Below are 27,424 nucleotides of genomic sequence, written 5' to 3'. Positions count from 1 at the left end.
TCCAATGAGCCGCTTTGTGACATCACAAAGCCCGGAAAACAAACGCTGTAGTCCAAACGAGCCGTTCGTTGTAGTTCGTGAAAGAGATTTTTAAAAAACGAAATATCTCCCTTTGGAGTGGACTTTGAGATTTGTAACTTTCTAGATCTTTTTTATGCCCAAACATACACACTACACACGGACTAAAATTAAAACAGTGAAAAAGCATAATAGGACCCCTTTAAGATTTTCCTGAAAGTCATCTGCTGCGTGCGCGTGTCCGTAAATTACGGCCTCCGAACGGCAGGCGACGCTGTGACGTCACGGACCTTCTGAGCGTCTCCACAGCGCGCACGCGTCTCACTCGTCAGAGGAAGTCGTCAGGATTCGGTTTCCCGTCGTTTCGTCTTGAACTGAAACACAACAAACCTATGCTAATATAATAGTCGCAGCAGTTTAAAAGCGATTTATTTTGTTCCACACTTCAGCGTCATGTGTCATAAATGAATTCCTGGTCCAACACTAGCGTGTAATCCTGAGAAAAATGGATATTGCCACACCGCCAGAAGGTAACTGAGTGATCAGCGCGAACGCGTGTGAACTGACATTATTTACACTAATAAACACGCAATTAACGCATCAAATCAGCATTTAAGTGCTCTTTAGTTTGTGTTGACTGTCTAGTGTGGGTAGGATGGCAAGTGAAATAGCTAAATCGATTGCAGGTGTATTCACTGACTTTATATAAAGCGTTTACAGTAATGTCAATGGTGACAGACATACTAGTACAAATATTATATTTATTACACTGTGGACAGCTGGTGTTACTGTCATCACAAAAAAAATATGAAAGGAAATGTCTTAAAGCTCTTACACTTTGAAAAAGACCGCAAATATTTAGTAATACTTAAAAAAATGTAAAATATATTAAAATTATAAGGCTAGTTATATTCTTTACAAATAATACTATATGTTACATTTAAAAAAATATACTATATTTTCCCCATCAGATCAAGAGCTGCGTAATGTCATTGACAAACTGGCCCAGTTTGTCGCCCGAAATGGACCCGAGTTTGAGAAGATGACCATGGAGAAGCAGAAGGAGAACCCCAAGTTCTCGTTTCTGTTCGGAGGAGAATATTTCGGCTACTACAAATACAAGCTGGCCATCGAACAGCAGCAGCGTACGTGAATAAACCACTGGAGAGCATCAGTCGCATTTATTTCTGCTAACCAGTGTTATATTAGTAATATTTATATACTCTTATAGTTTTTATTAATCTTTTTATTTAGCTTTTATATTTTTATTTTTTCATTTTTGTTTAATTTTTTATGGTCTTTTTATTAATTTTTTATGCTTTAAAATAATATTTTTTTAGGTTTAATATATTTTTATATCCGTTTTAGATTTATTTCAGTTTTAGTTTTTATTTATTTTATTTATTTTTTGTAATCTTGGTGCTTCAGCTTAAACTTATTTTTTAAACGTATACTTATTTTATCTAAATTGTTTTATTATTATTATTTATTTATTTTTATTTCAGCTTCATTGTTTATTACCAAAAATGTTTTTAATAGTTCTAGTTCACGATAATGTGTGATGGAAACAGCTAGATTTGCTTGTTTTGTATTGTGTGTGTGTATTTATTCATCTTTAAGGTGTGCTTCTCTCCTTTATAGATTCTGCCACTCATGATGATGAATATAAAATGGAAGGTATTTATTAGACCGATGATCAGAAATGTTTCATTTTCCCTGGTATTCATGGAGTTGTTCTGCATCAATGCTTTAATTTTTTTTGTTTATATTTTATTTGTCAGATTTTGTTATAGTTTACATTTTCTCAGTTGCTGTTACTATTTCTTAGGGATTTGAACCAAATATTAAAGTAATAGTTCATCCAAAAATGATAATTTGCTGAAAAAATACTCACCTTCAGGCCATTTAAGATGTAGATGAGTTTGTTTCTTCATCAGATTTGGAGAAATGTAGCATTACATCACTTGCTCAGCAATGGATGCTCTGCAGTGAATGGGTGCCGTCAGAATGAGAGTCCAAACAGCTGATAAAAACATCACAATAATCCACAGCACTCCAGTCCATCAGTTAATGTCTTGAGAAGCCAAAAGCTGCGTGTTTGTAAGAAACAAATCCATCATTAAGGTGTTTTCAACTTCGATAGAGAGTCTTCAATCCATAATGTTGTTTTCTCCAGTGAAAAAGTCTTCTTGGCTGAATCAGGAGAGAAATCTGCACAGATCAAGCACAGTTCACAAGCCAAAACAGTTGTACACAAATATGTGGCTGTATTTTGATGTGAGAGTCAACAGGGGATGAACTTTTTCACTGAAGGAAGCATTATTATGGATTATGGGCTCATATTTCTGCATATTTCTCTCCTGATTCAGACTAACATTATGGATAGAAGAATCTCTATCCAAGTTAAAAACACCTTAATGATGGATTTGTTTCAGCTTTTGGCATTAACTGATGGACTGGAGTGCTGTGGATTATTGTGATGTTTTTATCAGCTGTTTGGACTCTCGTTCTGACGGCACCCATTCACTGCAGAGCATCCACTGCTGAGACACTGATGCAATGCTACATTTCTCCAAATCTGATGAAGAAACAAACTCATCTACATGGCCTGAAGGTGAGTAAATTGTTAGCAAATTTAAATTTTTGGTTGAACTATTCCTTAAAAGCAAAGAATGTTACTTCCTTGCAGTGTTTTTTGCTGCATACATGACATCTGAACTTGTGCAGCGTGATTTTAGTTTTACTTTTGTTTGCAAATGAAAGCATTCTATATAAATCTTGATTCAGATTTTCAGTTTTATTTTCAAAGCCGCCGCAAGCAAGTCGTTTTTCTTTGTGGGTTCTTTACTTGATTTCTTTTCCCCTCAGTTATTTGCAGTCAGTTTACTATGTCATATCCCCATGCTTTCCTCGGCTTAATGTTTTCGTATTCACGAGTTTTTCATGCGACTATCGCAAGACATGGAAAATCAGAGGGGAACAAACCAGCATGAGTGATTTCCTGCATGTTTCTCTGATCTGAATGGCTTTGCTCTGGGAACGTCCATTCCAAAGAGAGTCACGCTTCCTTTCGTAGCACTTCCCAGTGTGACCGTTCACACACATCCGTCAGATCTGGACGCACCGGCAGGCAGATGTTTGCCTCAGCGTACAGTAGGCGTGATGTTTTTTGCATCTGCGTGTTCTTGTGATTCGCAGAGCTCTGTAAACCTCCAGGTAATGAGGTCGCCGATGTTTCCGCGACGATGACGATGCTCCCGCCGCCGCCGATCCCGCCGACCACGCCGTCTGTGGAGGAGCTCATCCAGCAGAGCCAGTGGAACCTCCAGCAGCAGGAGCAACACCTGCTCAGCCTCAGACAGGTACATCAAGCTCTTCTGCACACCAGGGTTGCATTTATTTGATCAAAAAAATACAGTAGAAACAGTAATATTGTGATTAATCCTTCTTGTGAGGCTAAATTTAGTCGGTATCTCCTCCTACAGTTTTCAGGCTACAACCACCAAACTCGGATCAGACCTTCAGACTGGTCTGACTCGGGTTGCTGTATCTTTTCTAACTGATCGGACTTATGGTTTTCATTAAATGGACAATCAAAACAACGAAAAGTCCCATAGACTTTCATTGAGGGGGTGAAAACTTTTGCACAATAACATACAGTATTTAAGCTGTCTGTCACTAGCAAAGCTGAACGACTATTCTAGGACAACATGTTAATCCATGCTAGCAATGTGCTAATCATGTTCGTAACACGTTAAAACAGGCTAGCAATGTGTTAACACATGTCGCTAGCATGAATTAGCATGTTGCTAACATGTTAAATCATGTTAACATGCTGAAACATTCTAACAATGTGTTAAATCATGCTAGCAATGTGTTAAAACATGTTGCCAGCATGAATTAGCATGTTGCTAACCTGTTAAATCATGTTAACATGTTAAAACATGCTAGCAATGTGTTAAAACATTCTATTAATGTATTAAATTATGTATGCTATATGATTAATCCTGTTAGCAACTTGGTAGTAATGTGTTATATCATGCAAGCTACATGTTAAAACTGGCTAGCAATGTGTTAACTTGTTGCTAGCATGGATTAGCATGTTGCTAACCTGTTAAATCATGTTAACATGTTAAAACATGCTAGCAACGTGTTAAAACATGCAACTAATGTATTAAATCATGTGTACTATATGATTAATCCTGTTAGCAACTTGCTTGTAATGTGTTAAATCGTGCTAGCAACATGTTTAAACCTTTTAGCAATGTGCTACAACATAACATTTTGTTGACTTCAAGTAAAATCTTCAAACTTCAAGCTTTTCAAAGTTATTTCAAACCTTCAAACAAGGCTTTGTCAAACCAACATTAAAGTTTGTTTACAAACTTTGCACATCTAGTTTAAAATGTAATTGATTTCTGTGAACAAAGCTGAATATTCAGCATCATTACTCCAGTCTTCAGTGTCACATGATCCTCCAGAAATCATTCTAATATGCTATTTTGCTGCTCAAGAAACGTTTCTGATTATTATCAATGTTGAAAACAATTGCGCTGCCCAATATTTTTGTGGAAACTGTGATGCATTTTTTTTTTCTGGATTCTTTGATGAATAGAAAGTTCAAAAGAAGAGCATTTATTTGAAATAGAAATCTTTCGTAACATCACTTTTGATCATTTTAACGCATCCTTTATATATAAAAGTATTGATAAAAAAAATAAATAATTTTACAGTCCCCAGACTTTTGAACTGTAATATATTCTGTTAAATAAATGTGTTTTGGGCTTTCAGGAGCAAGTGACGGCCGCCATCTCTCTGGCGATGGAGCAGCAGACGCAGAAACTGCTGGTGGAGACGCAGCTGGACATGAACGAGTTCGACAACCTGCTCCAGCCCATCATAGACACCTGCACCAAAGACGCCATATCGGTACGAGCCGGAAATCTGCCTCGCTCACCAGATGTGTCTCAGATTAGTCACTTTGTGCTTATTTTTCGTTCTCTCTCAGGCTGGAAAGAACTGGATGTTCAGTAACGCTAAGACCCCGCCGCACTGCGAGCTGATGGCGTCGCATCTCAGAAACCGCATCACTGCGGACGAGGCACATTTTGAGCTCCGCCTGCATCTCATCTATCTGACCAATGACGTCCTGCATCACTGGTGAGATGCAGAGATTTCATCTGAACTGTTACAATATATTTGAATACTTAAATTAGCTAAAAAGGTAGACTGTTATTTTAGTCTTATAAATATACTAATATAGAATTCATTAATATTTTGAATTATGTTTGAATTATAGTTTATTTTTCAAATTTATTATTTATTATTTTGTTGTTTTTAGCATTTTTCTTAGTGTAAATGTATATAAATATTAAATTATATGTAATTTTTCTAGCTATATATTGAATTATTTTTAACAATTATTTATAATATATACTTTTAATGTTATATTTTTTATAGTTTATACAATATGTTTAATGTTATAATACAATTTTATAATAATAAATATTTATTATGTTTTTAAATTTGTTTTAGTTTTAGAAATTTTATAGTAATTTAAGTCTTCAATTTAAAGTAAATCAAAGTTAGAAATGTTTTAATTTGAGTTATTGATCAGGGTTATTTTAATTGCATAGCTCAAGAACAACTAAATAATATATTTAAATAATGACATCACATTCATTTTAATTTTAGTGTAATGCTGTTGTGTTATGCTGTTTTTAATTAATTAAATTAATTATTCATTTCAATTTTAGTTGTAGTAATTGTAATACTTGAACTAAATTAAAAATGTAAAATGTCACCTGAAAAACTAACTGAAATAAAATAAGTTTAAATATATTAATACATTTAATTTTTTTTATTTAAAATAAACAAAATAGTTTTAAAGTTTTAATTTACGAGAATTCTGACGGCACCCATTCACTGCAGAGCATCCACTGCTGAGACACTGATGCAATGCTACATTTCTCCAAATCTGATGAAGAAACAAACTCATCTACATGGCCTGAAGGTGAGTAAATTGTTAGCAAATTTAAATTTTTGGTTGAACTATTCCTTAAAAGCAAAGAATGTTACTTCCTTGCAGTGTTTTTTGCTGCATACATGACATCTGAACTTGTGCAGCGTGATTTTAGTTTTACTTTTGTTTGCAAATGAAAGCATTCTATATAAATCTTGATTCAGATTTTCAGTTTTATTTTCAAAGCCGCCGCAAGCAAGTCGTTTTTCTTTGTGGGTTCTTTACTTGATTTCTTTTCCCCTCAGTTATTTGCAGTCAGTTTACTATGTCATATCCCCATGCTTTCCTCGGCTTAATGTTTTCGTATTCACAAGTTTTTCATGCGACTATCGCAAGACATGGAAAATCAGAGGGGAACAAACCAGCATGAGTGATTTCCTGCATGTTTCACTGATCTGAATGGCTTTGCTCTGGGAACGTCCATTCCAAAGAGAGTCACGCTTCCTTTCGTAGCACTTCCCAGTGTGACCGTTCACACACATCCGTCAGATCTGGACGCACCGGCAGGCAGATGTTTGCCTCAGCGTACAGTAGGCGTGATGTTTTTTGCATCTGCGTGTTCTTGTGATTCGCAGAGCTCTGTAAACCTCCAGGTAATGAGGTCGCCGATGTTTCCGCGACGATGACGATGCTCCCGCCGCCGCCGATCCCGCCGACCACGCCGTCTGTGGAGGAGCTCATCCAGCAGAGCCAGTGGAACCTCCAGCAGCAGGAGCAACACCTGCTCAGCCTCAGACAGGTACATCAAGCTCTTCTGCACACCAGGGTTGCATTTATTTGATCAAAAAAATACAGTAGAAACAGTAATATTGTGATTAATCCTTCTTGTGAGGCTAAATTTAGTCGGTATCTCCTCCTACAGTTTTCAGGCTACAACCACCAAACTCGGATCAGACCTTCAGACTGGTCTGACTCGGGTTGCTGTATCTTTTCTAACTGATCGGACTTATGGTTTTCATTAAATGGACAATCAAAACAACGAAAAGTCCCATAGACTTTCATTGAGGGGGTGAAAACTTTTGCACAATAACATACAGTATTTAAGCTGTCTGTCACTAGCAAAGCTGAACGACTATTCTAGGACAACATGTTAATCCATGCTAGCAATGTGCTAATCATGTTCGTAACACGTTAAAACAGGCTAGCAATGTGTTAACACGTGTCGCTAGCATGAATTAGCATGTTGCTAACATGTTAAATCATGTTAACATGCTGAAACATTCTAACAATGTGTTAAATCATGCTAGCAATGTGTTAAAACATGTTGCCAGCATGAATTAGCATGTTGCTAACCTGTTAAATCATGTTAACATGTTAAAACATGCTAGCAATGTGTTAAAACATTCTATTAATGTATTAAATTATGTATGCTATATGATTAATCCTGTTAGCAACTTGGTAGTAATGTGTTATATCATGCAAGCTACATGTTAAAACTGGCTAGCAATGTGTTAACTTGTTGCTTTTCGTAGCACTTCCCAGTGTGACCGTTCACACACATCCGTCAGATCTGGACGCACCGGCAGGCAGATGTTTGCCTCAGCGTACAGTAGGCGTGATGTTTTTTGCATCTGCGTGTTCTTGTGATTCGCAGAGCTCTGTAAACCTCCAGGTAATGAGGTCGCCGATGTTTCCGCGACGATGACGATGCTCCCGCCGCCGCCGATCCCGCCGACCACGCCGTCTGTGGAGGAGCTCATCCAGCAGAGCCAGTGGAACCTCCAGCAGCAGGAGCAACACCTGCTCAGCCTCAGACAGGTACATCAAGCTCTTCTGCACACCAGGGTTGCATTTATTTGATCAAAAAAATACAGTAGAAACAGTAATATTGTGATTAATCCTTCTTGTGAGGCTAAATTTAGTCGGTATCTCCTCCTACAGTTTTCAGGCTACAACCACCAAACTCGGATCAGACCTTCAGACTGGTCTGACTCGGGTTGCTGTATCTTTTCTAACTGATCGGACTTATGGTTTTCATTAAATGGACAATCAAAACAACGAAAAGTCCCATAGACTTTCATTGAGGGGGTGAAAACTTTTGCACAATAACATACAGTATTTAAGCTGTCTGTCACTAGCAAAGCTGAACGACTATTCTAGGACAACATGTTAATCCATGCTAGCAATGTGCTAATCATGTTCGTAACACGTTAAAACAGGCTAGCAATGTGTTAACACGTGTCGCTAGCATGAATTAGCATGTTGCTAACATGTTAAATCATGTTAACATGCTGAAACATTCTAACAATGTGTTAAATCATGCTAGCAATGTGTTAAAACATGTTGCCAGCATGAATTAGCATGTTGCTAACCTGTTAAATCATGTTAACATGTTAAAACATGCTAGCAATGTGTTAAAACATTCTATTAATGTATTAAATTATGTATGCTATATGATTAATCCTGTTAGCAACTTGGTAGTAATGTGTTATATCATGCAAGCTACATGTTAAAACTGGCTAGCAATGTGTTAACTTGTTGCTAGCATGGATTAGCATGTTGCTAACCTGTTAAATCATGTTAACATGTTAAAACTGGCTAGCAATGTGTTAACTTGTTGCTAGCATGGATTAGCATGTTGCTAGCATGGATTAGCATGTTGCTAACCTGTTAAATCATGTTAACATGTTAAAACATGCTAGCAACGTGTTAAAACATGCAACTAATGTATTAAATCATGTGTACTATATGATTAATCCTGTTAGCAACTTGCTTGTAATGTGTTAAATCGTGCTAGCAACATGTTTAAACCTTTTAGCAATGTGCTACAACATAACATTTTGTTGACTTCAAGTAAAATCTTCAAACTTCAAGCTTTTCAAAGTTATTTCAAACCTTCAAACAAGGCTTTGTCAAACCAACATTAAAGTTTGTTTACAAACTTTGCACATCTAGTTTAAAATGTAATTGATTTCTGTGAACAAAGCTGAATATTCAGCATCATTACTCCAGTCTTCAGTGTCACATGATCCTCCAGAAATCATTCTAATATGCTATTTTGCTGCTCAAGAAACGTTTCTGATTATTATCAATGTTGAAAACAATTGCGCTGCCCAATATTTTTGTGGAAACTGTGATGCATTTTTTTTTTCTGGATTCTTTGATGAATAGAAAGTTCAAAAGAAGAGCATTTATTTGAAATAGAAATCTTTCGTAACATCACTTTTGATCATTTTAACGCATCCTTTATATATAAAAGTATTGATAAAAAAAAATAAAAATTTTACAGTCCCCAGACTTTTGAACTGTAATATATTCTGTTAAATAAATGTGTTTTGGGCTTTCAGGAGCAAGTGACGGCCGCCATCTCTCTGGCGATGGAGCAGCAGACGCAGAAACTGCTGGTGGAGACGCAGCTGGACATGAACGAGTTCGACAACCTGCTCCAGCCCATCATAGACACCTGCACCAAAGACGCCATATCGGTACGAGCCGGAAATCTGCCTCGCTCACCAGATGTGTCTCAGATTAGTCACTTTGTGCTTATTTTTCGTTCTCTCTCAGGCTGGAAAGAACTGGATGTTCAGTAACGCTAAGACCCCGCCGCACTGCGAGCTGATGACGTCGCATCTCAGAAACCGCATCACCGCGGACGAGGCGCATTTCGAGCTCCGCCTGCATCTCATCTATCTGACCAACGACGTGCTGCATCACTGGTGAGACGCAGAGCTTTCATCTGAACTGTGTTCTGGCACTTTATAATGAATTTGAATATTCAAGTCAGCTGTTCTGCTTTATCATTAATATACTATTATAGTATCATCGCATTAAATAATATTTTGAATTAGTTTTTATATTTGTTTCCATTTTCTTTATAATTTTAATTCCTTTTTTTATATGTAAATATTTAAAAATATTTTTATATTACATAACTTTAGAGTATTATTCATAGTAATGTTAGAAATATTTTTATAAATATTTTTTATAATATTTACATTTTTTATAATATTATTTTTAATTTATTTAAATTTTCAATTAACAAATGTTTTTTATATTTAATTTTAGTTAATAATCAGGGGTCATTTTGATTATATAAATGAAGAACTTAATCACAAATTATGCATAATGTTATTTAATGTGATGCTTTATTTTAAAGTTCTCAAATGTTTGTATTTCCTGTTTTCATTTAAATTTTTGTTTAGTGTTTTGTCATTTTAAAAAAAAAAAATTCTTTTTGTCTATTTAAAATTTTATTACTCATTTCAGTTTCAGTTGTAGCAATTTTAGAACCTAAACTAAATTAAAATTGAAAATGTTGCTTTTCGAAACTAACTGAAATACAATAAGTTTGAATCATTTGATTTCAATTAATGTAAATGTTTTTTTTTTTTTTTTTTTTTAAGTTTTAGTTAATGAGAATAACAACACTGGTTGGGTAATTTAAATAAAAATTATTTGATGTCTAATTTTTATTACATTTCACTTAATTTTTATTCATTTTCACTTGAATTTTAGGCTTCAAATGAAAAAAAGGTTATCAGAAAATAGTTATTATATTCACTTTTCACATTGGGAAAGCATGTAAAAGTAGTGGCCCATTTTAGTTGTACTTGGCAACTCAAAGTGTATTTTACGGCGTTTTATTGATTTTTCTCCCCAGTCAGAGGAAGAATCAGAGGGATCTTTTGGCGGCTCTACAGAAAGTCGTGGTTCCCATTTACTGCACCAGCTTCCTGGCTGTAGAGGAAGACAAGCAGCAGAAAATCACCCGCGTAAGATCATCCATCCCCATTTCTTCACGTTTCCCTTCTAGATTGACTTTTGGTAGATGTTATGTCAAAGTGAGCGGTTGTTCTTCATGTTTTCAGCTGCTGCTGCTCTGGGAGAAGAACGGCTACTTTGACGACGTCACCATTCAGCAGCTTCAGAGTCCGGCTCTGGGTCTGGGACAGTATCAGGTACAGCTCGTGCTCTCAGTGTTTGTTTTGCAGTTAAAGATGGAGGATGAGTTTCTCGTCATGTCTCTGTTGTGTCTGGTTTAGGCGTCGCTCATCACGGAGTACGCGCCGGTGGTGCAGCCCGTCCAGATGGCCTTCCAGCAGCAGATCCAGGTGCTGAAGACGCAGCACGAGGAGTTTGTAACTAACCTGAAGCAGCAGCAGACGGTGGCTGTAGCAGCAGCCGCGGCCGCTGTCGGTCAACTGACGCCTGCAGATGCCGACGTGAAGACTCAACCGCCCTTGACCTCTCAGCCTGGTAAAAACATATTTATAATAAAATAAAAAAATAAAAAATAATAATATTATTATTTATAATATTTTAGTAATCTATTTATATTACGATATCTTAAAAAATGAGAGTTTTTATATTAAATAAATATTACAAATAATTTATTTTAATTTTAGTTGTAGCAATTTTAGAGCTTTATCTTACACTAAATGAAGATTATATACCGTATTGGCCCGAATATAAGACGACCCTGATTATAAGACGACCCCCCTTTTTCCCAGATGTACCTTTTGGAAAAAGGCTTTTTAAAAAACAAATTTTTTTTTTCTCAGTAAAACACATTTTGTCTTCAATTATTTTCATATTGCATATTTTTTCTATTTTAATTTTTGTTTTGAAAGTATGGTAAAAACTGGTAAAATGTACCAACAATCACATTTAAAAAATATGCACTTTTTGATATACCATAAAAAAAATAAAAAATAAAAAATAAACAGGTAGCCCATCTGAATTAGGACATTTAGGCTATCCATCTAATAGTAGCCTACCAAAATCTTGTTAACAGTCGAAGTTAAATCTTACTGTAGTCTTCAGATCTGGGTACTGTCTTACGTTTTAAAATCAGGGAGTTTGGTCCCATCAGGCTAAGGTGACAGTCACGACTCATGCAGCTGTTTACTCGCCATCTTTACAACAGGCATTACATTACTATTTCATGGCACAATCGTTTTATGCGTATTTGGCGCCACCTAGTGTTGTGGGTGTATTATTGACATGTCAAAGTCTAGACCCTGAATATAAGAGGACCGCGTTTTTTCAGATGTATTTCCAAGAAAAAAACATCGTCTTATATTCGGGACAATACGGTATGTATGGAAACTATCTGAAATAAGTTTTAGGTCAACCTGGGAAAAAAACATATGTGACATCACGTGCAAATCAATGTGATAAACGATTTAAGTCAGAAGTAATCTAAAAGTAACCTTATATTAGCTAAAATGTAGCGTAATAGATTGTTACTAATTACAATTTTCGTCATGTAATTTGAAATCAGTAACCTACAATTTATTAAATATTAAATGTACTATATATACATTATATATTATATTTAAATGTGAATATATTATTACATATATTTAAATTCTTAAATTAATGGAATTTTTTTTTTTTTTCCAAATAAAATAAACAAATAGTGCATATTTGACATCACATGCAGACAAAGTCTCTTATGGAAAAACTGCTGTTCAAAAGTTGGGGGCTAGAACGATATTAATGCTTTTATTCTGCAAGGACTAAATTGATCAGAAGTGACAGTGAAGACATTTATAATGTTACAAAAGATTTCCATTTCAAATAAATGCTGTTCTTTTGAACTTTCTGTTCATCTGTGAATCCTGAAAAATAAAATGTATCGCAGTTTCCACAGAAATATGAAGCAACACAACTGTTTTCAACACTGATAATAATCAGAAATGTTTCTTGAGCAGCAAATCAGCATATTAGAATGATTTCTGAAGATCATGTGACACTGAAGACTGGAGTAATGATGCTGAAAATTCTGCTTTGATCACAGAAATAAATTACATTTTCACATAGAAAGCAGTTTTGAATTCTAATAATATTTTACAGTTTTACAGTTTTTATGGTATGCTTGATCAAATAAATGCAGCCTTGGTGAGCAGAAGAGACTTTCAAAAACATTAAAAATAACACCCCAATTTGCATGTCAGTTTTTACATCATGTGCATTTATTCTCCAGTTTGCTTTATTAACCCTCTTTAGGATTATTTATGACTACAGTGGTGCTTTACATAAATAGACAAAACATTTATAATCTCAATTTCGAAAAATTGACCCTTATGATTGGTTTTGTGGTCCAGGGTCACGTATGATGTTATTTTTGCTTATATGTGATTAATTGTGATGTCATTCTTGGCTCGTAATATGGAAATTGATATTTTGTATGATGTCATCAGGAGATCTGAAACCTCCAGGGGCCGGTCCCACACCCGCTGATTACGAAGGCCCTCAGAACCGACCATCAGACTCGAACCCAGCAGCGTCGTCCGACATTCCCTCCTCTAAACCCGGCTGGTTCGAGCCGCAGCACAACATGCCAGCGTGGAACCCGCAACAACCCGTAAGTGAATGAAATGCTGTAAAATCTCACAGATCTTACGCTGTTTGCAGCTGTGTATTAATACTAACTCAGTAACTGATTATAAGTGATCTGCATTATCAGACTCCAAATATTAAATATTTGTAATTAGATTATACTGTTTTAAAATGCTCATAATCGGATTACAGTTACTATTTTATTGGTTGCATTTTACTCACACAATGGCAGTAAATTGTTCATAATTGATTTTTCCTTAATTTTTTCTAGCTTTTAATTTTTTTATTCTAAAATCAATTTATGAACCCCCTGCGTTTCATTCACAACCCTGTTTCAGAAAATCCAGAAAACTCTTTGTATTTTTATATCAATATGGAACAAGAGTATCCTATTTAAATCAATGTGATAAACGAGTTAGGTTAGAAGTAATCTAAAAGTAATCTAATATTACCTCAAATGTAGCATAATAGATTACTAATTACAATTTTATTAAATATTAAATGTACTATATATACATTATATATTATATTTAAATGTGAATATATTATTACATAAATTTAAAGTCTTAAATTAAAGTGGTCATATGATGCTACATGCACTTTTACAAGTTGTTTGAACTGAACTTAATTAATTTTGTCTAAGAACGTTTTAAAAGTTTTATTTTACAATATGTAAGTAATCAACACGGCACCAATGCTAACATATTCAATGTTTCCGCCTCCAGCCACCATTCGCCCCAGTTCAAGCCCCGCCCCCCTGGAACAGCCACGAGGGCATGTGGAACGAGCAGCGGGACCCCAACTGGAGCGGCCCTCGGGACGGGGGCCCCGCAGGCCCCTGGAGTAGCCAGAACGAGCCACCGCCCTCCTGGAGCGGCCAGTTCGACCAGCCGCCGTGGAGCAGCCAGCCGGATCAGCCGCCACCGTGGGGCCAGAGGGAGCCTCCCTTCCGCATGCAGCGTCCTCCGCATTTTCGCGGGCCCTTCCCTCCACACCAGCAGCCACCACCGTTCAACCAGCCGCCGCCGCCGCCGCCACACAACTTCGGTCGCTTCCCGCCGCGCTTCATGCAGGACGAGTTTCCTCCGCGGCATCACTTTGAGCGGCCGCCGTATCCACCGCACCGATTCGACTACCCGCAGGGAGACTTCCCAGGAGGTGAGACCTCAGCTTTACTATTCGGAAAACCACTAGAGTTACACGTACGCAGAATGACTTTATTTTATTTATTAGTTAAGCAGTATTTACGTAAGTTGTTGAATTTAATGCAAAAAATACTGTAAGAATGTGATTTTGTGGAAAAAATTTGGATTTTCCACATTTATGTGTTGACATATTTTCTACCCATGCCAATTGTTTAAATCTGAGGTTTAACGTTTGAAAGTTAAGAAATTTAGACATAAATATGTTGTAATTTCACTGTTCTGTAAAATTAAATTATGATTACTAAATTACAGTACAGTTATTTTAATTATTTATTTTACAGCATTATTGTAATAGGGATATATGGAAAAAATGAAAATAAAAAACCCTGAAAATATAAAAATGTAAACCTTATTCAAAATACTAGTAAATACTGTAATACTGTACTAAAATTACTAAAAGGAAAGCTTAAAAATGTAATATAAATATAAGAAACAACAAAAATTAGTCAACTTAAGCTAAAATGAAAATGAAAATATATAACAAAAAATTAAACCTAATTCAAAATATTAATAAATACTATTATAGTATACTACTGATACTAAAACAACACTGGAAATCAGATGTGACCAATCAAAAATATTAAATACTCATTTTTATTTTACAGCACAGTTTATTTTAATTGTTTTACTTTACAGTATTTTTGTAATAGTAATATATTTATTTATTGATGTTTAATTTTTACGGTTTAAATAATAAAACACTGTTTTGAATATTACAGTAATTATAAAAAGTAGTCTTGAAATACTTGAATTAATTATTAATAAAATAAATAAATAATAAATAAATCAAGAAAAACAAATTGGACGCATATTGTTGTATAATAATTTAATGTTTAAATTAACCTGTTTTCCAAATAAAAAATAAAATAGATGCGTATTTTTATATTTTAATTGAACTGTTTTACAAAATAAAAAAATACACATATTGTGGTGTAATATTTTAATACTTAACAAATAGTTTTTTTTTTCTGCCTTAGTTTTAAACAAGTGAAAAAAAACAAATACGCAAATTGTTTTGTTTTCAGATTTTGCAAGTTTTTTTTTATCACAAATTCTAATTTTGTATAAAACAAAATTTGATTAAAAATAAATAGAATGTAAAAAATATAAAATAGTAATAGAAAATAGAAATTTAGTGGAGCTTATAGTTGCATTGTACAGTTTTGCCTAGCATGTTTTTTTTTTGTGTGCGCTGAAATTTTAGACTTGGCGTAAGTAGGACTCAACTTTCCAGGTATGTCATACATTGTATTGTTCTTCTCATATCAGAGATCGGTCCGCCTCCTCATCACCACCCGAACCAGAGGATTCCCCCTCCCGGGATGTCTGATCCTCCTCCGTGGGGCGGGAACCAGCATCCCGATTTCGGACCGCCTCCTCACGGGTTTAACGGTCAGGCGCCCCACATGCGGCGCCAGACCCCGGCTCACGTCAGTCAGGACGACCCCAGCCTGGTTCCCAACGTGCCCTACTTCGACCTTCCCGCAGGACTCATGGCGCCGCTTGTGAAGGTGATTTTGCATTCGGCGTCAGCTGGGAAAGTTGGTTTTTGTCAGTCTCATGCTAAAGGTGATACTTTCTCTTTGATGATAGCTTGAAGATCACGATTATAAGCCTCTGGACCCCAAAGACATCCGTCTGCCGCCCCCGATGCCTCCCAGTGAGCGTCTGCTGGCCGCAGTGGAGGCGTTTTACAGCCCGCCGTCCCACGACAGACCCAGAAACAGGTGACGCCAGTGTGACTGCTCCTGAGTTGTTGCCATTTTTTGGTCATTTTTATTCAATACTTCAGTTGTAATAACTGAAAATGATGATTTTTCCAGTGAGGGTTGGGAACAGAATGGTCTGTATGAGTTCTTCCGGGCCAAAATGAGAGCAAGGCGGAAAAAGGACCAAGACAAACGCAACAGGTGGGGATTAAATGAACTGTTTTAATGTATTCTAACAAAACAACTATTACACTATTAATTTTGTTAGTTTAAATAAAACTGAAATAAAATGTGAATGTTCATTGAAAAAGCTTAAGCTACACAAAAATTACAAATGTTGCCTTTGCAACTCACTGCAATAAAATAAGTTGGTGTTAAATTTACTAAGACTAAAACTGAAATAAAAACTTAATATAAAAAACTAATAGAAATTTAAAAAAAAATTACTAAAACTAAAATTTAAATGAAAGCTTAAACTAAAAAATACAACTATAATATTACTACTATACTACAATAGTAAACTAAAATTACAAAAAATTAAACTGAAATAAAAATTAAAATGAAAACTGAAAATATAAAACGAAAACCTGATTAAAAATGTTAATAAATACTATTATAGTATACTATATTTTAGTCTAAATAAAAGCATAGTAGTAGGATTGTAAAACGAATAGATGTGATTATAATCATTTGATGAAATGAGGGTCATTTTACTTTAAATGGAGGTTATTGTTGGCTGTTTCCTATCTTGTCACGGAGACGCTGAATATGCCTTTCTAAAATGGTTTCACGGTGCTCGTTACTGTATTTCAAAACACAATAGCAATGTTTGCAATTAACATTATTGCCACTTAAAATAAAATAATCCCAAACGTAACTACAGCGCGTGGTCGGTCAGTGATAACCGCTTCCACCGGCGGTGCTCATATGAAACATTGTTTACGTGAATATTATGACACAGGTGAGGTACAAAGCTTTGTTTACAAGAGAAATAATTAAGAATTCGTTCCTACGACTTATTAATTCGTTCGTTCCCTCATTTTAGTTAAATCATGAGTTAACTTGGGAACAAATTAAAGAAACGTGGACCGTGGCCACAAAATTAATAAGTCCTAGGAACGAATTAACAAATTGTAGGAATTATTTTTTTTAATCGCCAGCTATTATCGATCGTCGATTAATTGTTGGCATTCCTACTACCAATACTAAAATGACACTGGAATTCAGATGCGACCAAACAGAAGTAATTCCCATTGTTTCCTTGTTGGTATTTTTTTTTGCAGCACCCGAGGGAGTCCCTCCCGCAGTCGGTCACGCAGCCGAGGACGATCCACATCACGCTCCAGCTCCAGGTCTTCCAAATCCTCTCGCTCCAGATCCCGATCCAGATCCCACTCTCGTTCTCGCTCTCGCTCCTACTCCAGATCTCACTCTAGGTATCCCAAAAAAATATCTGCTTTGACATTTAAACCATTTTTTCCAGCCACAGGAAGTTGTTGAACACATTTTTTGACTTTCTCCTGTAGGAGCAGGAGTCGCTCCAGATCCAGATCCCAAAGTCGCTCCCGCTCCAGATCTCGCTCCAGGTCACGATCTCCAGACAAGCGTCGCCACGCTGCAAAATCACGCAGTCCGACGCCACCGTAAGTCGATTTGCTTTCGTTACCCAAGTCCAGTTCACATTTGAAAAGCAGATTTTTGCTTTGTGATCTCATCTGTATCAGGTTTTTCCACAAAGGTTTATTTGGTATAGATATGACTAATTAATTAAAATTCAATTTTTATTAAATTAAATTATTTAATATTGTTATATTTTTCATTGTTTTTTTTCTTTATTATTTTTTTATAAAAAAAATAAAATAAAAAAACATTTTTATTTAGTGAAATTTCATATAAAAAACAAATTATTAAAAACTAATAAGTTAAAAAACTAAGTTAAATATTGTAACAAAAACAAAATATCTTGTTGCGGTGCTTGCTGAAAAAATTATAAAAAATGTATCCCATCCAGATTGCAGTGTCTATGACTGTATTTTTTAAATTTATTTATTTTTGTCAACTCTTCACATTTACTTTGACCTTCACAAGTCAAATATCGGGACTAAAGCTAAATTTCTTGTGCTGCATGATTAAAAAATTGTAAACTATTATAATTGGTGGTATAATCATTGCTGTCGTCCCATCTGACATAAAAAGAAATGTTTGCAGATTTTACCAAATAATGATTTTCACCTAATAAATTAAATAAAAATTTACCCAAACCAAATAGCGATTAAGCATGACGTTGACATGAAAATACGGTCTCTCTCCGCAGCTCCACATCTGGTTTGGGTTCAGGTCCTGCTGCGTTACCCGTCGACCTCAGGCTGGGTGAAGAAAACAAAGGCCATCAGATGCTCATGAAGATGGGTAAGTGATCAACAAACGCCGCCATGAACCGATCTTTCCGTTGATCCAGTGCTAAATCTCTTCCTGTTCGTCCTGTAGGCTGGAGTGGATCAGGAGGTCTTGGTGCTAAAGAACAGGGCATTCAAGACCCCATCAAAGGAGGAGACATCCGGGACAAGTGGGACCAGTATAAAGGAGTGGGAGTCCAACTGGACGACCCGTACGTGAACTACAGGCGAAACAAAAGCTACAATTTTGTCGCAAGGATGAAAGCACGAGAAAAAGGTATTTGTGTTTGTAAAATAGAGACCTAAAAATTAGCAGCAGCCTGTTTTCCAAGTCAAACATCACTAATATTGATGCTAATAATTAGGGTTAGGGGTTTGATCAAACTATTAACCATATGTATTGAACTTACTATTAATTATAACCAAGTATGAATGTGTTTAAATCTTTTTTTTGTCCACAGTAACCAGAGACCCCCAGGAGCCCTCCAGCACAGAGTGATCACCCGTGATCTGTTTTTTTTTTACTGTAGCTGTCATAAAGCTGTTTTTCAGATTCGTTTGGATGTTCTCGTCGCTCTCGAGTTTCTTTCTTTCTGTAGTAAAATGCATCAACGCATCATATTGTAACTCACAGAAATTGTCCGTGTCATTGCAAGCATTTGCTTTGATTAATCTGAGACTCTGTACAAGCAAAATAAAGATGTTTGAAAAAGGGCACCGTGTTTATGTAAACATTTCATTTATGCATGAATGATTGAAGTGAAGCACAATGAACAGATACTGAAAAATGCTGGTTTATTTTAGTCACGTTATTGCATGAACAATGATTGAAAAGTTTTGGCTGTTATTAATCTATGGATGATGCATCCAAAACGTTGATCATCTGTTTATTCAACTGTAATAGTCTCTCATTTCCTGTAGAACTTCATCTAAAGCGTCTTCAATACTCAGTTTGGGTGGCCTGTGAGCACGAATAAACTAGAACAAAAATAAAGTCCTGTTAGCAAACTCTAAAGATATTATGAAAGAAATATATAAAAATGTTTTGATATAAATTTGTTACAACAGTTGTATGTCTAACCCTCACAGCCTCATTTTCTTTCCTCGTCAAAATCTTACCTCTTTAGTATCCTCTAGTGTGGTGTATTTGTAGTCGGCAGGTCCCAGTGACTCGATCATTGACGTGTAGTGACGTCTGGTGGAGTCGATGAATCCTCTAGTAAGGGCCAACTGCTGCCGCAACATGTCGTTGAGTGCAAAAACAGCAGGACTGTATGCCGTCAAACCTGTTGGCATGGAAGACAATGAGCTAGTTCAACTAGGAAGCAGAGGATTTTTCTCAGTGACTAAAATGTTCTGATTGTTTATAGTAACCACTTGAGATGTTCTTGTTTTCTAGGTTCAGAGTTATTCAAACGTAAAGCGTGTAGATCATATTGTAATTCTTACTCTCGATGGCTTCAGCGCTGACTGTGTGACTGGCTATTGGAGTAGGGTCCACGTACGTCATGCCCAGTGACGGACCAACAGCAGCTATGCCTGAAAAAAATGCTGACATAAATGGGTGGATCTCACAAAAACACGTCTTTCTAGGTTTTTTGCCAGTATGGTAATGGGAATTTTGGAGGAAAATGTGCTTAAACGTCATGAAAATAGTCATGATGCACAACAAATTTCTTTTGATGTTAAGACAAAATATGACCTAGATATGTTCTTGACAGTTTTTGTTAGATTCACCCAAATTTATTTTCCTCAAAACAAGAATGAAGGTGGTCTTAAACTCTAACCCTGAGGGACGCGCCAAAGAAATGATTCAAATATGATCTATACATGTTTTGACAGTTTTTGTTAGATTCACCCAAAATACATTTTCCTCAAAACAAGAAATGAAAGTGGTCCTAAACTCTAACCCTGAGGGACGCCCCCCAAAAAATTTAGCTTTAAATATGATCTATCCATGTTCTTGATGGATTTCGTAATATTCTCCCAAATACATTTCAGTCAGAACAAGAATGAATGTGGTCCTAAACTATAACCCTGAGGGACGCCCCAATGAAATGGAGTTTCAAATATGATTTAGACATGTTCTTGATGGGTTTCGTGAGTTTGACTTGACTGAAATATCGGATAACATAAACCTACCAGAAGACCATGTGTAATTTAGTCCATCCATCGGAGTCTGTACTGCAACCTCCTTCACGTGACCATTAGGACTGGGGCCGTGTGTGACTGTCGCATTGGATAAGGTAGACCTCGAGGAAGAGTCTGAGTGGCGACTGGATGACGACGACTGTGATAAATTATGGTCATCGTCATCGCCATCCTGGGATTTGTATGAGCTGTACTGGGCCTCGCTGATCAGTGAGGCATCTTTGTCTTTATCTGTGAGACGCTCGGAGATCTCACTGGCGCTCTCTAGCGTCTCAGATGGGAGCTCGCTCTCAAAATCACTCTCGTAGGCAGCCGAGGCCCCTTCTGGTGTGGGTGGTGAAGCAACATTTGAAATGTTGTATGACTTCTTGTTTCTGTCTTCCTGTCTGGCTTGTGTTTCTTTCTGTGATTAAAGACAATGTTTTTCAGTTTTAAAAAATCTTGCGTAAATTATGTCCCGATATGACATGTTCAACACACCTTTTCTTGTGAGATTTCAGCTGCTTCAAATGGTATAGGGGCAAGATCATCCAGTGTCATTACGTTCAGTTTAAAATCTGTGGGTAGATCATCAAGAGAAAAAATGTTTAAAACACAGTGAACAATTCAATTGAACAATAGTTATGAAAGGTTTCAGATGATTGCTAGATGTTGAATCCACAGGTGTTTTACCATCCAATACTGCACTCCTCTCGCTCAGAGTATCATCAGAATCAGGTGCCGCAGCAACAGGAAAAAGATCGTCCAAAGACCGGATCTCACTGTGATCCGTTTCAGAGGACACTGAATGTTCAGTAAACTGGACCATGCGTGACTCAGGCCTGCTGGGGGGAGGAGAAAGACTTTGATGGGTGAGAACTTTATGTCTTTCAGTAGTTGGCGAAGGTACGGTGGACTTTTCACTGCTCTTCTTGTATAACTGGAAAAGAAGAAAGTCATACTGGTTTAGAATGATAGGACAGGAGAGTAAACTGGGGTCAAACAACAATTTTACTGTTCTAATACCTTTTTAACTGGTTGAGGACTCTTTTGCCTCACTGCATTTTGCAAGGAACCTTCTGATAAGCTAAAAGAATCTCCTAGAAGTGTTCGCATGTCCTGTTCGTCGCTGTCTAAACTGACTCTCCTTTCTTTACGTTCATTCAGACCAGATGTTCTCTCAGGAACCTTTTGCTCTCGAGGTGTGGACACAGTCCTCTTCTTTAGAAAGCGATTCCCTGTCATGCTCAGATCACTGCTGGACTGTAAAGATATACGTGTCTCTTGTGGTTCTGAGAGGTTTGTATCGATACTAGGGCCGTCGCTTTTGGTTTTCTGGTTTCTGATACGGTTCTCGATGAGCGCTAGCCTACTCAAAGCTGTGCTTTGTGAACTGCTTTGAGGTATGAACGTTCCTGCAGGAGTTCTTCTAGGAGCAGATGACACTCTGTCTCCAGTGGCATCTTTGGAGGTCTTCTTCAGAAATCGGCTCCCACCACCCAAGCTGAAACTCTCCAATGTCGTAGTCTTCGCAGGGTCCTGGTTTTCACTCTCTGATGCCGAAAAGACTTCACTCAAATCCTGGAATTGCATCTGCCTGGATAGTGACACGAATTTTCCAGAGTTTTCCTGGGTAAACAAGAGTTATTGCAACACACCACAGACATTTAATAACGGAGTCGGTAACATGATCTCCACATATCCCAATTGTAATGCCGCTTTTTTTATTTATTTATTTTTAAATCTATCATTATTATGTGCTATGATTGCCCTAACCTTTGTTACAATAACATTAAACGGCATTAAAATACTGCATTATTCCTACAAATTTTGCAAAGGCAACATTACTTTCAACAGTGTATGGAAGCCTGTTTCCGCCACTGAATAAATTTTTTTTGACTTTTTCATCTCACAATTCTGACTTTTTTTCTCGCAATTGCGAGTTTACATATGATACAAAGTCGCAATTCTGAGAAATAAAGTCAGATTTGCGTGCTATAAACTCGCAATTGCGAGAAACTCGTATTTGAGAAAAATCACAATTGCACGTTTTTATCTCGCAATTGTGAGTTTATATGACGTAATTCTGAGAAAAAAAGTCATAATTTTGAGTATATCTCACAATACTGACTTTATAACTCACAACTGTGATTTTATTCTGTGAAAAAGGTCAGAATTGTGAGATATAAAAAAGTGAGTATCAAAAAGTCACAATAACCTTTTATTTTTATTTTTATTCAGTGCCGCAAAGGGGCTTCCATAACTATTTGTTGTCTCAGAATTGCGTGATACAAACTCGCAGTTCTGACTTTTTTTCTCAGAATTGTGAGATATAAACTCGCAATTCTGAGAACATATCAGTCTTTTTTCCCCCCTCAAAATTGGACTAACTCGCAATTGCGAATTTATATCACTCAATTCTGACTTTATAACTCGCAATTGCGAGTTTATATCTCACAATTCTGAGAAAAAGTCAGAATTCTGACTTTATATCACGCATTTCTGACTTTATATCACGCATTTCTGACTTTATATCACGCATTTCTGACTTTATATCACGCATTTCTGACTTTATATCACGCATTTCTGACTTTATATCACGCATTTCTGACTTTATATCACGCATTTCTGACTTTATATCACGCATTTCTGACTTTATATCACGCATTTCTGACTTTATATCACGCATTTCTGACTTTATATCACGCATTTCTGACTTTATATCACGCATTTCTGACTTTATATCACGCATTTCTGACTTTATATCACGCATTTCTGACTTTATATCACGCATTTCTGACTTTATATCACGCATTTCTGACTTTATATCACGCATTTCTGACTTTATATCACGCATTTCTGACTTTATATCACGCATTTCTGACTTTATATCACGCATTTCTGACTTTATATCACGCATTTCTGACTTTATATCACGCATTTCTGACTTTATATCACGCATTTCTGACTTTATATCACGCATTTCTGACTTTATATCACGCATTTCTGACTTTATATCACGCATTTCTGACTTTATATCACGCATTTCTGACTTTATATCACGCATTTCTGACTTTATATCACGCATTTCTGACTTTATATCACGCATTTCTGACTTTATATCTCGCAATTCTGACTTTATATCTCGCATTTGTGAGTTTATATCACGCAATTCTGAGAAAAAATCAGAATTCTGACTTTATATCTCGCAATTCTGACTTTATATCTCACAATTCTGTGAAAAAAAAGTCAGAACTGCGAGATAAAAAGTCGCAATTACCTTTTTTTTATTTTTTATTCAGTGGCGGAAACGGGCTTCCATACATAACAGTAGGCTAAAAGCTTGACTAAAAAGCTAGTATTTGTATATTGATAATACTGCGCGGCCTCGGTGAAGTCAGCTGAACAGTAAAGTCGTTTCAGATTTATTACAAAGAATTAACGTGATGAATCGTGTACAATAACACCAGAAACGTGTATTAAGAATGTAAACAGCGTTCTTTTTGGTTTCATGTCGAATGTAGAGCAATTGTGTAACACACACTAACCACATCTCTTTTGTCCTTTGAAATCCCATTGTTTGAGATTCTCTGTCCAGAGAGCTGAGCCTTCGCCCGGTCCAGAGCTGAACTCCCTCCTCCATGACTCCACATCTTGACTAGTTAGTAAACATCGCCAATTTGTTAAACTAGACACAGTTTGCTTTTTCACATGCATAACATAAACACAACATGTCACCAAAAAGCCTCGTCTCGATTGAAACCGAGCAAATCGCACGGTTGTTGTCTATATCCCATGTTTACGACGGAACGCGACGCCCGTCCTTGTTCTCCATGACAACGTCGCGAGCGTTCCGAAGTCACCGGAAGCGGATGAGGATCTGGTTTCACTTCCTCGAGTCGACTGTTTTTATAAACCTTTACAGTTATTTATTGCGTCGATTTAATGGAGTTTCATAACGAACCATCTGCAAACCTTCCTTCAAATATGCCAAATGAGATCTGAGGAAAATCCTTTCCAGTATTTTATTTTTATTTATTCATTATTTATAATTTATGAAGAATTGTACTTTATCTCCCTCTGATAAAACACAATAGGTGCGTTCCGATTGTCAGGGTCCCTCTGCAGTGTTCACGGCTCCCTACTCCCTAAGCAAGGCATTTCCAAGGGATTGGAATCTCACTTAAGATGGCGAAATACCCTGTGTAGTCCACTTACGGTCGAATGGAACGCACCTAATACGTGTGTTTAGTGTTTATTTTCATTTAAAGAAACGAGAAAGTGTAGATTACAAAATAGGGCAAAGATACAACAGAAGAGTCACATCTGTCATTAAAAAAAAACTCGTTTTATTATTCAAAATATGAAATCTTTGATATATATATATATATATATACACACTTTTTCATAAAGATTTCATATAAAACGAATATAATTTGAATAAAATTATACATATATATATATATATATATGCACACACACACACATACACACGCAAAATGAATGAAATATTTTGATGAAATAATGAAATCAGCTCAGTTTGTGAGCGAGAATGAAACCTGCTATGGTTTGCCTGTTTTATCTGTACAGAAATCTGGTTAGGTTTTGATCTGTCGGTGGATAAACGGCTTCTGCTGGATGTTTGTGGTTGCTGTGTGTGTCAGTAGTTTGTGGGTGAAGCAAAAAAAAAACAAAAAAAAAGTTTTGTCCATTTTCTCTCTTGCCAATATGAACCTTGCAATCTTCTGCTCCACACAAAACATCTTTACACTGAAGTGAATCCATCAACAGTCAAATAAGAACCAGAGGTCAAATAGGACTCACAACAACACTAAAGAACACACCAGTGGATATCTAATTTAATATCAAAACAATATGTCACTTTCCTCATATTAGCTTTCATACAGGGTCAGAATTCATTTAAAGGGGTCATATGATGCTATTTTACGTTTTCTACAAAGCCCAGAGCCATAGAAAGAGACAGAGTTGTTAACAATTGAAAGTAAAATTAACCAACTGACTTCCAAATTTCCTTGTGCAAAGATTATTTGAGGTGGGGACTTTAATACTGTTTTGGATGAAGAAATTGACCGATGGCCCCCTAAAAACAATGTAAAAACAAGTATATTAAAAGACATATGTGCAAGAATGGATCTTTTAGATATCTGGAGATGTACTTACCCACATCAAAGAATGTATACCTGGAGTAATAATGATCTGACTAAACACTCTCGTATTGATTTTTGGCTAATTTCTGCAAATAGTGCCGATGATATTGAATTAGTGAAAATTGAAACTTCAGTATTAACAGATCATAAGGCTATAATGATTAAACTCAACAAAGATGCTGAAAATCCGGCTGGTCCTAAAACAAACTATTGGAAATGAAATAAAACCTTGTTAGAGAATGAAGGGTTTAAAAATAAAGCCATTGAAATGATAGAAAAATATTGGAAACGGGCATGTATTCTTAATAAATTTGGTCAAAATTGGGAATTAATGAAATTCGAAATAAGAAGCATAGCTATAGGTATAGGGAAAAAAATGGCTAAAGTAAAAAAAGAGAAAGAAAACAAATTAATTGAAGAAATAATGAAATTATCCTGTAAACGAATTTTAACAAATGAAGAGCTCAAACAACTGGCGTCCTTGCAGTTACAATTAGATACAATTTATTTAGACAAAGCTAAAGGTGCCTTTATAAGAAGTAGACAGAAATGGATTGAACAAGATGAGAAAAATACAAAATATTTTTTTAATTTGGAAAAACGTAATAATGAATTATCATCGCTTTCAAAATAAATGTAAAGACAGTAAATAATGTCATTAGTTTTACCATCGGTTCAAGCCCGAAAGGGGAACAGTCGCGTGACAGACACAGTGATGATGCTCGTATGTATTTGCAGTACACAAGCCGCGATTAAGAAAGCTGACTCCACTGTGATGTATGTGACCCTGTCTCTCTCTCTCTCACACACACACACACGACGTGATACTCTACACGGCGCAATACTCCGCATTTGAACAATTAATAGCAAAAACTTAAACTATTAAGAAAACAATTACAGTAGCTGATTCAGAATAAGCGCCAGATTGTCATAGCAAAGTCGGAATTGACCCATTTTTTTTTAGAAATAGCCTTTGCACAGCCAGCCTTGTAGACTACTTTCCTAGGTTCACAAAACTGTCGTCCATAAGATGCGTTGCACAAATTCGAACATCTGGGTTGTGCTGTGAGACTCCGCCTCCCTTGCCTCACAGTGCTTTGGTCCAAATGCCTGCTTTCCCCTGTTACATTACCCACACACACACACAAGTCAGAACAAGAGAGAGAACAAAGTCAATAGGTGTGTAACTCCAGTAAGTAAGGCTGTCAAGGCTATTTAATTCACTTAAACATTGGATGAAGTGATTATTTTCTCTTTAATACAGATGATGCCAATTAATTTTTCAATGAGTCGCGTGTTAGCAATAATAAAGTTACCTGCTTGACGGAAAGGGTTGCCAGGTTTTCACAACAAAACCCGCCCAATTGCTGCTCAAACCTAGCCCAAATCTAGCCCCAACTAACTGCGTTTCGAGGGGGTCCCCCGGTAAAAATCGTTTTCCGGGGGCTAAAATACACGTTATTGGGGTCGCTTAAACCCGCGGACATAAAAA

The 27,424-nt window shown here is 36.4% G+C and overlaps 2 protein-coding genes across 4 annotated transcripts; one reads left to right on the top strand and one right to left on the bottom strand.

Annotated features, from left to right (window-relative positions):
* The first annotated feature begins 340 nt into the window (after positions 1-340).
* Positions 341-20,076, top strand: cherp (calcium homeostasis endoplasmic reticulum protein). 3 transcript variants are annotated; one of them, XM_016555829.1, is made up of 19 exons: positions 341-548; positions 990-1,163; positions 1,660-1,695; positions 3,217-3,380; positions 4,810-4,947; positions 5,027-5,178; positions 10,641-10,752; positions 10,849-10,938; positions 11,023-11,236; positions 13,186-13,349; positions 14,050-14,482; positions 15,799-16,040; positions 16,123-16,256; positions 16,353-16,439; positions 17,522-17,674; positions 17,765-17,881; positions 18,553-18,647; positions 18,726-18,911; positions 19,096-19,348. In XM_016555829.1, the coding sequence occupies exons 1-19, from the start codon at positions 524-526 to the stop codon at positions 19,131-19,133; spliced, it is 2,754 nt and encodes a 917-aa protein (XP_016411315.1). In that variant the 5' UTR covers positions 341-523; the 3' UTR covers positions 19,134-19,348. The 3 variants fall into 3 exon arrangements, 2 of the variants coding, with proteins under 2 accessions (XP_016411315.1, XP_016411314.1); XR_001640343.1 differs by lacking the exons at positions 341-548; positions 990-1,163; positions 1,660-1,695; ... (1 more) ...; positions 4,810-4,947; positions 5,027-5,178 and adding exons at positions 7,518-7,798; positions 9,328-9,465; positions 9,545-9,696; positions 20,065-20,076 and having other exon boundaries at positions 19,096-19,257; XM_016555828.1 differs by lacking the exons at positions 341-548; positions 990-1,163; positions 1,660-1,695; ... (1 more) ...; positions 4,810-4,947; positions 5,027-5,178 and adding exons at positions 7,518-7,798; positions 9,328-9,465; positions 9,545-9,696.
* On the bottom strand, positions 19,404-24,623 carry LOC107742794 (uncharacterized protein C19orf44-like). The gene is made up of 8 exons (XM_016555830.1): positions 24,313-24,623; positions 21,791-22,393; positions 21,458-21,704; positions 21,266-21,342; positions 20,777-21,188; positions 20,084-20,173; positions 19,754-19,920; positions 19,404-19,612 (listed from the first exon to the last, which is right to left on the bottom strand). The coding sequence occupies exons 1-8, from the start codon at positions 24,415-24,417 to the stop codon at positions 19,526-19,528; spliced, it is 1,788 nt and encodes a 595-aa protein (XP_016411316.1). The 5' UTR covers positions 24,418-24,623; the 3' UTR covers positions 19,404-19,525.
* Between the last annotated feature and the right edge of the window lie 2,801 nt (positions 24,624-27,424).

Source organism: Sinocyclocheilus rhinocerous, unplaced genomic scaffold (assembly GCF_001515625.1).
Source record: "Sinocyclocheilus rhinocerous isolate Xijiao unplaced genomic scaffold, SAMN03320098_v1.1 scaffold1879, whole genome shotgun sequence".
NCBI classification, from domain to species: domain Eukaryota; kingdom Metazoa; phylum Chordata; class Actinopteri; order Cypriniformes; family Cyprinidae; genus Sinocyclocheilus; species Sinocyclocheilus rhinocerous.
This window is presented reverse-complemented; position numbering and strand designations above follow the sequence as displayed.